The 15,244-nt window shown below is 39.5% G+C and overlaps 1 protein-coding gene across 1 annotated transcript in view; it reads left to right on the top strand.

Annotated features, from left to right (window-relative positions):
• The window catches only part of LOC101444980 (zinc finger protein 613), a 30,846-nt gene extending 19,455 nt beyond the window's left edge, over window positions 1-11,391 (top strand). The window contains 2 exon segments of the mRNA XM_004454639.5: window positions 8,716-10,315; window positions 10,317-11,391. Coding sequence (XP_004454696.2) covers window positions 8,716-10,315; window positions 10,317-10,437 — 1,721 coding nt within the window. The 3' untranslated portion in view covers window positions 10,438-11,391.
• Window positions 11,392-15,244: the final 3,853 nt, after the last annotated feature.

The raw sequence follows: 15,244 nt of genomic DNA on the forward strand, positions 1-15,244 counted from the left end.
AATTTCTTCTTTTGTCAATATGGGCTGCTTATGTATTTCTAGGAATTTGTCCATTTCCTCTAAATTGTCATTTTTGTTGGAATATAGTTTTTCAAAGTATCCTCTTATGATAGTCTTTATTTCTGTGGGGTCAGTGGTGATATCGCCTTTCTCATTTCTTATTTTGTGTATTTGCATCTTCTCTCTTTTTTTCTTTGTTAGTCTCGCTAAAGGTTTGTCAATTTTGTTGATCTTCTCAAAAAACCAGCTCTTGGTCTTGTTTATCTTTTCAAGTGCTTTCTTATTTTCTATTTCATTTAGTTCTGCTCTTATCTTTGTTATTTCCTTCCTTCTTCTTCCTGTTGGGTTACTTTTTTGTTGTTTTTCTAATTCCTTCAAATGTGCATTTAGTTCTTCAATTTTTGCTTTTCTTCTTTTTTGATATATGAATTTATGGCTATAAATTTCCGTCTCAGTACTGCTTTTGCTGCATCCCATAGATTTTGGTATGTTGTGTTCTCATTATCATTTGTTTCAAGGTAGTCATTGATTTCTTTTGAGATTTCCTCTTTGACCCACTGTTTTTCTAAGAGTGTGCTGTTTAATTTCCAAATCGTGGTGTGAAACCTGGGCTTCTGTCCCTTGCAAATTTCCAGCTTGACTCCACTGTGGTCAGAGATATTGTTTTGTATGATTTCAATCTTTCTGAATTCATTCAGCCTTTCTTTTTGGCCTAGCATATGGTCTATCTTGGAGAATGATCCATGTGTGCTTGAGAAAAATGTATATCCTGCTGTGTTTGGGTGTAATGATCTATATATGTCTATTAGATCCAGCTCCTCTAATATACTGTTCAAATGTTTTGTTTCTTTAGTGATTCTCTTTTGAGATGTTCTGTCCAGAGTTGATAGTGGTGTATTAAAATCCCCCACTATAATTGTAGATGCATCTATTCTTTCACTTAGTTTTTCCAGCGTTTGTCTCACGTATTTAGAGGCGCCCTTGTTAGGAGCATAAATATTTATGATTGTTCGATCTTCTTGACAGATTGTCCCTTTCACTAAAATGTAGTATCCTTCTTTGTCTTTCACAATTGTTTCACATTTAAAGTCTATTTTGTCTGATATTAATATAGCTACTCCTGCCTTTTTTTGGTTATTGTTTGCTTGTATGATTGTTTTCCAACCATTCACTTTCAATCTCCATGCGTCTCTGGGTCTAAGATGTGGCTCTTGTAGACAGCATACGGATGGGTCATATTTCCTTATCCAATGTCCCAGTCTGAATCTTTTGATAGGTGAGTTTAATCCGTTTACATTCAGTGTTATTACTTTCAAGGAATTATTTGTGTTAGCCATATTTTGATTGGATTTGTGTTTGTCATATTTTGTTTGTATTTTTTTCCCCTTCTCTTTTTGTCTTTTTTTGTTGTTGTTGTTGCTCTTATACTCTCCTCCAACTTTGCCTGTCCTGTTTTTTCCTTTCTTCCTGCAGAACTCCCTTTAGAATTTCTTGAAGGGGAGGTTTCTTGTTGGTATACTCTTTCAGTTTCTGTTTGTCTGCGAATATTTTGAACTCTCCATCATGTTTGAATGCTAGTTTAGCTGGATAGAGTATTCTTGGTTGGAAATTTTTTTCCTTTATTACCTTGACTATATCATACCACTGCCTTCTTGCCTCCATGGTTTCAGATGAGAAATCAGCACTTAATCTAATGGAGCTTCCCTTGTATGTGATGGTTTTCTTTTCTCTTGCTGCTTTTAGGATTTTCTCTTTGTCTTGAGCATTGGATAATTTGACAAGTATATGTCTTGGGGTGGGCCTGTTGGGGTTTATGACTAATGGAGTGCGCTGTGCTTCTCGGATATGTACATCTGTCTCTTTCAGTAGATTTGGGAAGTTTTCAGCCATTATTTCCTGCAACACTCCTTCTGACCCCTTTCCCTTCTCTTCTCCTTCTGGAATGCCTATAATACGTATGTTTGAGCGTTTTGCATTGTCATTCAGGTCCCTAAGTCCTAGCTGGATTTTTTCTATCTTTTTATCGACCCCTTCTACTATCTGTTTGATTTCTGATGTACTGTCTTCCACATCACTAATTCTCTGCTCTGCCTCTTCTAGTCTGCTGATATTTGCTGCAAGTGTATTTTTGATTTCTTGAACCGTGGTGTTCATTCCCATCATATCTGTTATGTTTTTGCGTATGTCTGCAATTTCCCCTCCAAGTGATGTCTTCATGTTGTTAACCTCTTTCATTACTTCATCAAATTTGTCGGTGATAAATGTTCTGAGATCTTTCATTGTGTGTGCAAAGTTCTGCTCCCCTTCCTGATTTTTGGTTTGTTGATTGGAATCAGCCATGTTTTCCTGATCACTGGTTTGGTTTGTAGATTTTTGTTGCTTTCTGGTCATTATTTAATCTTGACGGATTTAATCAGTTCCTTAGCTTCTTTGTCTACTCTTGGGGATTAATTAGCTGTTGTTTTTGCATAAGTGTTATATCTTCTCTTTGTCACTTTGTTCTTCTTATTCTAATTTCTTGTTGTTGGTTAAGTTCACTTTAAAGGAAAGTATTAGTGCTGGGGAAAGGCAATTGTGTAAGCAAGGGAAAAGTGTAAAGTAGTATTGGTGATATATGTTAACAAAGCAAGAATATGAGATCTGGGAGGATGGAGGTTAGATTCATGTCAATTGTGTAGAGTTATAGCAGTAGGTAGAGTACCTATTATGAGGTAGATGATTGAATATGGGAGGAATATGGTATGAGCTAAAAAGCTATTGTTTTCGTGAGAGAGGGAAAAAGAAAAGAAAGGTAATAGTTTCAAGAGTGGATAACAGACAGAAAACAAAACAAAGGTATTAGAAATTAAGACTTAGACACTTCGTGGATCAAAGAAAGGAAGGTGGGAGGTGGAATATAGGAGAGACAGTAGATGATGGCGGATATCAAGATGTAGGGGATAGAGGATAGTGTAGGTAGCCTAAATCAGTTCACACAGAAATGAGGCAGTAGAGGATGAGAAAACCCCAGCAAATGTGAGGTGTTTCCTGCCGCACCTATTGTATAATTGAGTTAAAATAAAATAAGTAGAAGATGAGAGACACGAGGGAGAGAGAAACAGAAAAAGGAAAAAAATTTAAAAATAAAAAAAAGGGGGGGGAAGAGAAGAAAGGAAGAAAGGAAAAGGGGGTGGGCAAAGGGTGGGGAACAGGTAGGGGAAAGAAAAAAAAAACAGATACACGAACCACAATTAAAACACCAACTACACAACAACAACCACAAAAAAACCCCTAAATAACTGAATAAAAAAAAGACTTTGGGGGATACACTGTGAGAAAAGACTAGGGGATAATGCAATGTTAGCAATCAGGACATTAAAAAAAGTAAAAAATAAGACAAAATGAAAATAAAAACAAAACAAAATGAAACGATAAAGGAAAAACCCCAACGTTGAAGGCTAGGGCATTCAAGGACCTCAGATGGACCTCAGGGCATGATGGATTCAGGGGTGGAAAGTCTGAGATATTAAAGACTCAAGAGGTGTGATTCTCTGGGTTGTGGGCCACCAGAGTTTAGGGGATTCAGACCTGGCAACCTCCAATCTGGTCAACAGGAAGCCTAGGAGCCCCGTAGTGTAACACAGCCCTCAGGGATCCCCACAGCTGGGTGCCAGCCGTATGGGGGAAGTCAGATCCGCAAACTCTATATTATGTCTGAACCCTGCAATTCACTTACTTAGTAGGGCTCATTAATGTGGGTATATCGTCACTTCAGCTTTTGGACAGCTCCCGCGCTGTGCTTCCATAACACTGCCACTTGAGGGCGCCTTTACACCGCAGCCACTTTTTTGGCACAGATCCGAGGCCCAGCCCGTGACACCGAAAACAGATTCCAAAACTGGAATTCCCAAGCTTCGCAAAATATTCCCTAATCGGCTTCCAGACGTGTCCCCCTCCCTCACTGCACCCTGAAACAACTTCCCAATTATGTCCCTTTATTGCCTACAGCCTAATTCGGTTGCAGATCAGCAGCTGGGCTTGTGGGGACGGGGCTTCAGGCAGAAGCGCTATTATTTGTGTCCGCAATCAAAAATTTCCCCCGCTTCACAACAAAACACCATCTATCTCCCCAAATCGATCCGCAAAGGCGACCCGTCGCATCAACCCGCCAACAGCCCGCCCAGGACTCGCGAACTCCTCAGCACCGCAGAGCCACCAAAAAGCTGAGCTGCTGCACAGCACCGCGGCTCCACCCACCCCCAAGAGGGAGGAACCCGTGTGCGGGTCTCACCTCCAGGCAGTAGAACCCAAATTATATCTTATAGACCAATCCTCTCCGTTACCTTTCCACCAAATCGATGTCCAGACACTTCCTGCCCTGCAAAAATCCCGAAAAAGCCCCGCCTTGGAGAACCTCTAGCTGCACCCAGCCGTCTCTTCCCAGGAGAGACTGCAAGGCAAGTTCACTCAGCGACCATCTTGCTTCTTCCCCCTCGGTCAACTGCAATTAAACTTATCACCCCAGTGTGTTCCTGATTCATGGCTTGCCTTATTTATTTATTTATTTTTGTCAGACATAAGCTTTATTGGGACTTAAGGACAGCAGAGAATCTCAGGTGGTGGCGGTTGAGAGAATGAAGATAGCACTCTACAAAGAGATGGGAAAATGAGGGGTGATGTAAAGGGTTTCAGAACAAGGACATTCCATAGGGTATGAGAACAGAGTTTCTACTAGGGTCACATGATGTGTACACATGGGGTCTGGTGATGTTTTCACTACATTTGAAGGCAGAATGTTTACCAAGGACATTTACTGCTTTGGGAAGATTATAGTTTATGATAACTCTACACATTCTCTCCTCTTGGGGAGGGTTGTTAACCTTTAATTTATGTCTAGGTCATGTTGGCAGCTATGAGCTGAGGACTTGGGGGCAAGGGGTCCTGGGTCCCCACAGTCCACCTCCACATAGCAGCCTACATTGACCATAGGACAAGCATTGCATCCACATTTCACAGCAACAGTATAAAAGACAACAGCTAAAGCCATTATGTGTCTTTCAGTGACAATTGCAGTTCCACCTGGCACAAAAATGGCCAATGGGTAGAACCACCAGGGGGCACACTTTACTCTCTCTAGCCTTGATAGTAAAATTACACAACTCAGGGTAACCACCCCACACCACAGATTCCCTCTTCTTGTTCCAGGCAGACAGGGACCATGCGATCTAGGGTGACAGACTCAGTCATTAACCATCCTACACATTATTATATACAGCATATCCTAATAAAGAACTGGGCTTATTCACTTGTTCCCTTAAAAGGGAAAAAATATAATTAGGAGTCTCATTGAAAGATGGCAGCTGAATCTCAGTCTTAAGTGAGAAGGTCCTGTTCCAAACTTGTTGATGGGTTATATTCTGCCATGGTAGCAAGGTGTTCCATGCCATCCAATTTGCAGGAATGACAGTCCAAGGAATTGCCTTAAATATTTTTTATCTCCTTTTACATACTGGCAGCTGACAGCAGTGAAAAACAAAATACCAAGCCCCTATTCTTCTTGGAGATAACGTTCTAAAAGGAGAAAGCAGGAGTAGATGTGGCTCAAGCAGTTGAGTGCCTGCCTCTCACATGGGAGGCCCTGGGTTTGGTTCCCAGTGCCTCCTGAAGAAAAACAGACAATGAGCGGAAAGGAGTAAAACAACAAGCAAACAGACAAGGGAGACAACGGGGGTAGAGGGGACTAAAAGGCAAAGGCATGAAATTAATAAAAAGTAATAATAAACACTGTCTTGTGAAGTGTTGGGAAGAACAGTAAAACAGTATAATAAAGAGCTTGTCAGAAGGCTGTGGCTAGTCTTTAAGAATGGGACTGCCTCTTGGATACAGTGTCTTTTGAGTAGCTAGATGAGGGATTTGGGTTCCTTGGGTGAGATGAATGTCAAGTAGAATAGCAAGTTCAAACACACAAGGCAAGAGTAAACTTTAAGGATGCCTATGTGGATAGAGCAGAGTGAGCATGAGGGACAGTGGTTAGAGATGAGGTCAATGTGGTAGGAGCTAGAGTTTGCAGTAGACAGATCATATAATACCTTTCAAGGGCATTTCAAGACTTTTTAGTGAGATGAGAAGGAGTAGGCAGTTTTGAGTAAAGAGATAGTTTGGGTTTAAAGTGATCACTTTGGCTCTTTCTAGAATGTAGATAGAAACAGGCAGGGCTTCAAGTTGGAAATGCAAACTAGAGGCTCTTGCTCTACTACAATAGAGTGGTTGGATTCAACCTGAGTAGAGGAGTTGAATATCAGTTTTTGGATGTATTTATAGAGGGGAGAGGAGATTTGCCTTTGAAGCAGATAAATGGTGTGAGTGAGAAATACATATGAAGGATGCTTGTAAAGTTTTTGGCATGGGTCGAAGGAGGAATGTAGTTGCCATTCACAGAGATTGAGATACGTGGGGCAGAGGATGTGCTTTGGGAAATCAGGAGTTCTGTTTTTGGTATTGTGATTTAGAAGTTCTTGTTCACCTTCAAGTGGTGCTCACTGCTGCAGTTCAATACAGAGGAGTTGAGAGAGTTTAGGCCTGGAGATAGATACTTGGACTGGATGAGTATAGAAAAAGAAAAGAAAAGCAGTGTGTTAAACAATAAAAGATCAGAACAATGAATGTTCATTAGGTGCATGCTTTCATAATACCTGTACCGAGGCCATTTCCTTCAAGAGTCTGATTTTGTTCGATTTGGAATGGCAGCCTGGGCTAGTCTATACATAATAAAATGTCATGACTCTAGTTGGTGAACATATCCCTAATATGTGCTATAAGATTAAATTTAATGAGGAATAAGGGAATACCTTCCAGGAATGAAAATTTTAATAGCAAACAAAAAAGATGAAGGGTAAAGAATGAAGCTGTGAAATTGGAAATGTTCAAGACCATATGAGGGACTGTCAGAAGACTAGCCTGAAGTCAGCCCTATAAAAGCAAACGTTAGAAGGTATTTTAAGGATAACTAGTGAAGTGTGAACATAAGTAAGTGGATAATCACGGTAATGTTACTTTTTTTTCCAGGCTAATTATTATAGACTTTATATGTTAGTAATTGAGGTAGAATAGTAGGGTTGATGTTAGTTTTGTATTATTCTAGCTATACACAGTCTTACTTTTCACCTGGGTGGGAGCAGTGTGGCAATAGTCAAGTACATCCAATACTTCTAAGAAAAATGAAAGACCAAACTGCCAAGAGTCATAGGATCCCTTAACTAATGGCAATTGAGGCATTTATGGAGAATTTTGGAAGGCGATGCTGTTAGTGGCAAGGTGTTGCTTTGTTGAAATGGGAACAGTTTGACTATGATGTATACAGGTACAGAATGTGACTGAAAAAGCTGATAGTTCTCTAGCAGTAGAACAACCCACCTGCTTCTGGAGAAGACGATGTGGTCCATACTCTGTAGGGATCACAGTTTTTCCCTTTCTATGTGGGTATAGGAAATTGTGTCACAGCTATATAAAATGATGGAGTGTTGGCTACAGGTGTATTCCCCTAAATATGAGATTGATGCTTTGGGAAATTTGGTTGGAATTTGGTCTACAGAATGAAGAAGGTTAGCAGATTAGAGGACCAAGATGACCACGAGTCTATCAGTTATATTTAAATCAAATGCCAAGTTTACAACATTTTGACTCACCTCTTAGGGATAATAGTTCTTACTATCTGTGCCTGCTTATTTCCTGGTCAGTATAGTCAATGTTGGTGTTCCTCAGGGGCCTTTTCCAAACCCAAAGTCTAAATGTTGCAATAACTGAAAACTTGGTCCCATGACCACATCTTCTTTCAATCTACATGTTTTTCCAAACATGATTTCATCCAGTCCTCTGTCTTATATAGTTTTTATATACTGATTTCCCATTATCTCCAGTCAAGGCTGTTCTCAAGATTTACACATTTAACTGAGTTCTTAGATATCTAATAACCATCTCAACATGGTGTTTTAAAATGCACATTTGATTTCTCCCTCATTCTGAACCTTAGTACTATTTCCTCTCTCATTAAAAGGCACTACCCACTTATCTAGTGGCTTCAGCCAGAGTTGTCCTTGGTACCTCACTTTGATTAATTTCCCCATATTGAAATCATGAGTAAACCTTGTCTTTTCTTTCCCCAAAATATGTCCTGATTTCCTCCACCTATCTCTCCATTGCTCCCTCAAGCCACTTTCCACAATCTGCACCTGCCTTTTTTATTTCATTGCTTCCCTTGTATATTTGATTATCCAAAGTAAGATGTATGCTCAATGAAAATAAGGAATATATTTGTATATCTCCATTACCAGCACAATGCTTAGTACATAGTCATAATGTAATAAGGATTTGTGGATGTATGAATGTATCCCTTACCATTTTGAAACAAGTGCCCCTCCAACTTCTGTGGTCCAGTATTAACAGAGACTTGATTTTATTTTAATGTCTCAGCATATTTTATAAAGTCACATTTAGAAAGCAGCCAATAGTATATCTATTCATTTTGAGTGATCTAACCTTGCTTACATACTGACTGCTTTTACCTTTTGTTTTATGTTTTACTACTGTCTAAGTGATGAGGTACATATCTACTTGGAGTTTCTTTAAACCAAGGTCAAAGGGTTGTCACTAAAGAGCCAGCCCACACAAAGCCATTGTAGAGTAGCTTTGTTCTATACCATGCTCATGGAAGGAGTCATTGTTTTTCTTCTTTCCTAGAAATCAAGAAAGTTGATCATCTACAGGGGTGCTTGCAAAACCAAAAATGTCTGAAGAAAATGGAACAGTGCCCTGAATATAATACATTTGGAAATATTGCTCATTGGAGCAAAAATCATTTTTCCTTACAGCAAAGTCATGATATATTTGACTATTATGGGAAAACACTGAAATCAAGTTTAAATTTAGTTAGCCAGAACAGAAGCTATGAAGTAAAGAACCATGCTGAGGTTAATGGAGATGAAGAATCCTCTCTCCATGCTAAGCATGAACAATTTCATCCTGAAATTAAATTCCCTAAACATGGAAAACCTGTGCACAAAAAGTCCCAATTCATTAAGCATCAAAGAACTCACAAAATAGATAAACCACATGTATGCATAGAATGTGGGAAAGCCTTCACCAAGAAGTCTCGCCTGGTTGATCATCAGAGAGTTCATACAGGAGAGAAACCTCATGGATGCAGTGTATGTGGAAAAGCTTTCTCCAGAAAGTCTCGGCTTACTGAACATCAGAAAACCCATATAGGAGAGAGATATTATGAATGCACCGATTGTCACAAAGTCTTCCCCAAGAAATTACGGCTAATTATTCATCAGAAAATCCATACAGGAGAGAAACCCTATGTATGTGATGAATGTGGGAAAGGCTTCATCAAGAAGTCTCGGCTAACTAATCATCAGAGGGTTCATACTGGAGAGAAGCCTCATGGGTGCAGTATATGTAAGAAAGCATTCTCCAGAAAGTCCAGGCTCATTGAACATCAGAGAACTCATACAGGAGAGAAACCTTATGAATGTACTGAGTGTGACAAAGCCTTCCGCTGGAAATCACAGCTCAATGCACATCAGAAAACTCATACAGGTGAGAAATCCTATGTATGCAGCGATTGTGGAAAGGGCTTCATCCAGAAGGGCAATCTCATTGTACATCAGCGAACGCATACTGGAGAGAAACCTTATATATGCAGTGAATGTGGAAAAGGTTTCATCCAGAAGGGCAATCTTCTTATACATCAACGAACTCATACTGGAGAAAAACCCTATGTATGTAGTGAATGTGGGAAAGCCTTCAGCCAGAAGACATGCCTCATATCCCACCAGAGATTTCACACAGGAAAGGCTCCCTTTGTATGTACTGAATGTGGGAAATCCTGTTCACACAAGTCCGGTCTTATTAACCATCAGAGAATTCACACAGGGGAGAAACCCTATATATGCAGTGACTGTGGGAAAGCTTTTAGAGATAAGTCTTGTCTCAATAGACATCGGAGAACTCATACAGGAGAAAGACCCTATGGATGTTCTGACTGTGGGAAAGCTTTCTCCCACTTGTCATGCCTTGTTTATCATAAGGGAATGTTACATGCAAGAGAGAAACATGTGGGTTCAGCCAAATTGGAAACTCCCTTTTCAGAGAGTCATGGCTCATCACATACAAGTGGTCTCATAAAGGAGAAAAACTCTGTTAATACAGGGACTGTGCAAATGCCTTCTGTAGCAACTCAGACTTCATTAAACATCAGTGGGCTCCTAGAAGACAGGAACGTAGCTGTTAGGCAACAGCCTATTGCCAGATGTGCACCCTCAGCTGATAAGTCAGTTTGCACAGAAGAGAAACCTTATGAATGCTGTGAATGTGGTAGTGCCTTTAGTGACAAATTACATCACATTTTATGTCACAGAAAACACACTGGAATATATTGTGATACATTTAAAGTAGAAAAGCCTTGAGTAAAACCTAGTTCATTATATGGCTGATAAGTATATATTGAGAGAATTCATATGAATGCAGAGACTGGGAAATCCTTTGTAGGAAGGTATACCCCATCATGTAATCATTATAGGTAATCAGTGAGCTCAAAGTGCTAGAATATAACAACTGTGGAAAAGCCCTTGTCCAGAAATTAGATGTCAGTAGGTGTCAAGCATTCACACAGGAGAGAAACTGTTGGAGGGCAGTAAGTGTGGTGGCAGGGTTTTCAGTAGTATGTTCTGCATGCAGAAATAAAACTCTGTGAACACATTAACTGTGAAATATCTTCTGCAAAATGTCAGAGAACTCATGAAGGAAAGCCCTATGTAAATCATGACTATCTTAGAGACAACTATTATAAGTCTAACAGCATACATGAAATAATACAGGTGATGTGCATTTTAGATCAATATATATGTGGACTCAAACTCTTAATTACTATGTCAGTGATTGTATAATTTAAAGGTGGTGGTGTGTGTTCTGATCACTAGTTATAAAATGCTATCCCTCTTTTTGTTGTTTCTTTTTTTGTTTTTGTTTTTTTTGTATTTATGTTTGCTGCCCACTCAGAATCATATGATTAGCTCTTGTATTTCTTTGGCTCTTAAGTTTATTGACTTGTCATTTCAGACTACTGAAATCTTTCCAAAGGAAACAATATATTCATATAAAAATGTTTGGATTTTTTAAAGACTGAATTTATAAATGGCTTCCAGGGGAAACAAAGTTAAAAACTTGTGAATTACCTGTCTGCTTCATTCTTACCCTAGAACACAGTTGCCATGCTAACCCTATGGTTTGTTTCGTTGTTACCACTACTCAGAAAATATTTTTATCAACTATTAATATATCCTTTACGTAGTATTGTTTTAGGAACTATAACGATGACACTGATGAATAAAACAAAAAGTCCTTGCTGTCTTTGAGCTATCATTTCATTAGCTGGATTATATGCTATATAGCATTTTTACCTCCAGCAAAGGTAGGCAGAGGATGTATATACCTATAGTAGTTGAAAAGGGTATATAGTATAAAGAGCAAAGTATTTGTGTTTAGAATGAGGATGAACTTAGAAAACCCTAAACATTTCTTATGATACTTACTTGTTCAAGGGGCAGGTTATTATTTGGGGAGAGCAGGGAGGACTTCTTGATGTTCTTTATGTATCCAGTGTATAGGTAAGTTTTTGTAAAAAAAAAAAAATTGTGTTCTTGTCTCCCCAAGGAATTATAAATTCTTTGATAATTTATTTCTCAGCTCATAGCAGAACAGGAAAAAACACATGGATTTGGAAGATGAAAAATGGAATGAATGATGTAATGGGCTAATTGATCAATTTTTTTTTTTTATTTAAAGTAAGGAACTGTTGGAAAGGCATTCTAAGAATCAGTATTGTCCCTCCCCCCAAAAACCATATTTTAAAAAAATCCTGAATAGAACTTCATGTCAGAAATGTAAACACAGATCAAAGAATTGATAGGACCTTCAGAATAAGCCAAATTAAAAGGAAAATGACTCTTGTAAAATGGAGGACATTATGAAAAATGGGAGAAGGTGTGAGGCCTTTGGATGTCTTGAAGACCCCTTATATTTGTCCATAGGTCTATTACCTTTGAGAGTTGCCACCATTTCTATAATCCTGGCTTCTCTGTTACATGGTGAATTGAGATATGCAACTTCATCATTCCTTTCACTTTCCTGGGAGTGAGATCTTTGTCCTCCATCCAGAGTTCTTTTCCTTTGATCCAATAAGATATATCCAACATCAAAATATGAAGTCTTTCTTAGAACAGGGAGAGGGTGGAAAAACTGCTACCCAGTACTAGAATTGAATCCCAAGCTTGGATTACTGGGTAATTTGTTGCCTCAAATATTTTGAAATCGTCTATGCTGTGCCAGACACTTGTAGACACTGAGGATACACTGGTGACTAAAGCATGCAAAGTGATGGCCATCCTAACTGGATGTTTTCAGGACATATACTCTCCAGCAAAACCTGCACATCTTGCCACAGCAGTCCTGTCTCACTCTCCACGCATCTGTGAAGTTCCCAGAATGGATTGCCTGGGTGAGGCCTGAACCCTCAGGACCAGGTGCTGAACTCACCCTTCAGAGTTTGGCACTGTATTTAAATGAAAACTTTTAATTGGATAGACAATTTGAGGTTGCCACTTTAAAAGGTGGTTCTGATTTATATTCTCTACTACTAACCTCATATAAATTAAAGTTCATATAAATTAACGCTAACAGGTGTAGTGTTTATTTTCTTATTTAGGAATTATGCCAAAACATAAATGCACTTTTATTTAATAGTGTCATATGTTCTGTCTCCATCTTCATTATGTCAGGAAATATTTGTATACATTTGAAGCCTCATTCCTTTCACCTTCCTTGGTAGAGGTAACCACATGTAGTTTTACATGGGCAGTGACCTTCACAGAATAGCCCCAGACCATTCTTCTCACTTAGATCAGCCTTACCCACTCTCCTCTCCATCCCCTCAACAGGACTCAAAATGCCCATTGCTTTTATCCACTCTGGCTGACGCCCGTACCATCTGACCCTGCATAAACCTTGCTGGTCCTCCAAAGGCATCACAGCCAGAGGCACTGCAGGGTACACGCCAGTTCCGCCCTATAAATGCCCTATAAACGCCCATGACCTATTCCAGGCAGAATGGAAACCGGATTTCCCCTAAGATGGCTAAGTCCATAAGGCTTCTTCCTAATAAGCCAGAATGTGGGTAAAAGTTGCCGTCATCTTACTCTTTTGCTCATCCTGCTTAAGTTTTTACACCACAGCTTAGAAGTACTGCAGTGAACCCACTGGCTGAGGAGCTCGGATTCCTCCCCACCTCGCCGAGCCTTAGGAGCCCTTAAGCTCGCCTACGTCAGACATGTGGCCACGGACGTGGTGGCGTGACGTCACCACGCAGGGACTACAGCCAGAACTGAGACTTCCGGAAATGCCCAGATGTCTCAACCCCTCCGCCTCCCTAACGTTGGCGAAGGCCGGAGAGCAGAACAGGAGCCCCGGAATCGGAAGTGATGGGTTCAGCCTTTTCTCATTACCAGTGTGAGAGACTGAGACTCCGCGGGGTCCAGTTGAGGATCCTGTGGGGGCCAGCTACGGCTGCGCGGGTGTTATTCCTAGGTAACATGCTTTTTGTAAGTCTCTGTGTAATTATCAATCATGTCCTGTAGAAGAGCAAGTAATTTTTTAAAAACACCCTAATTGAGGTTTAATTTGAATACCATAAAAGTTACCAGTTGTAAGAGGTTCAGTGATAATAATTTTATTGCACTGTGCAATTCAATTTTAGAACATTTGGCTCACCCCAGATCATTATCTCAATTGTATTTTTAGTCAGTCACCAGTCCATCCCAACCTCAGGCAACTACTGATGTAATTTTGGTTCTATAAAGTTGCCTTTCTGTACGTTTAGTGTTATTTAATAATACAGTATGTGATCCTTTGCATCTGGCTTCTTTAACTTATGGTAATGATTTTGAGGTTCATTCCTACTGTACCTTGTATAGGTATTTTACTACTACTTATTGTTGAGTTGTAATTTGCTGTTGTATAGCTATGCCTCAAGTGGAATGGCTGGAACAAAAGTAAATGCATTGGTAATCTGATAGTGTGAGAAATCCTCCATACTGATTATCATCATTTTACTTCCGCAACAATAGCATATGTATTCATATTTTTCCAAATGTGCTTGCCAACACAGTTGGCACCCATGTTTTCAAATCCTTTCATTTTTGCCAATCTTAGAAGAGAGAAAAACTAGATCTGTGTTGGTTTTGTGGGGTTTTTTTTCAGTTCTCTTAGTGAGTTGGCCAAATATGCTCATTTTCTTCTTAAAATTTTATAATTTAATGTTATCAAACATATAGATGCAAAAAGTTTAGATATCAATTGTATAATCTTCAAACTGAATTTTTATATCTAAGTAACATGCTTCTATTGAAGATATGCAATTTTTCTATTTCAGACATTATAGATTTATCATAATGGAAGCTGTAAAACAACTCTAACACACACACACACCCATACGCATACACTCTACACCCCCCTCCCCTGACCTTTGCCTTTCCCCCATTCCACTGTATTTTAGTTGGATGTATATTTCATGTTTACATTATTATGACTAAGATAGTACTGGCAGCTGAATCATGTCATATACCTTGATGACTTTTCCTTTATTGTGCTTTTTATTCTCCTTATGGTCATATTTTATATTTTCACAATTTCTGGTCTGAAACACACAGAAGGTTCTGCTCTTGTCTTTGGCTCCAACCCTGACACAAAGGATAGTCCTGGCTCTGGGCAAAGGCCTGGTTTTTCCAGTGATTGGTTCTCTCTTTCCCATTCATTCCTTATCTTTACAGAACTTCATCCCATGTCCCACCCAGAAATACAACGCCTCTCTGTCACAGTTTTTGCCTATTAAGTTACCTGTATCCCTGTATCACCCCAACTTTTCAAAATCCAGTTCACCCCTTAAAATCTGTCTCTTGCTAGTCATCTTTTGCCAGAAACATTCCCGGGGGATTGCGCTTACGGGCTGGTTGGTCTTTTCCCTTCCCAGGAGGCCATGTCTCTGCTAGAGCACTTCCTTTAGGATGGCTGCACCTATTGGAGGTAAAGGCAAGGCCATCTTCTCCTAACCTGCTGAGAGAACTGTAATCTGTGCCATATCTGTTTTCAGTAAACTCAAGCTTCTAAAAATCTAGGCAGATTGCATAAGGCTTTAGGTGTAAAAAATGTC

Source organism: Dasypus novemcinctus, chromosome 18 (assembly GCF_030445035.2).
Source record: "Dasypus novemcinctus isolate mDasNov1 chromosome 18, mDasNov1.1.hap2, whole genome shotgun sequence".
NCBI classification, from domain to species: domain Eukaryota; kingdom Metazoa; phylum Chordata; class Mammalia; order Cingulata; family Dasypodidae; genus Dasypus; species Dasypus novemcinctus.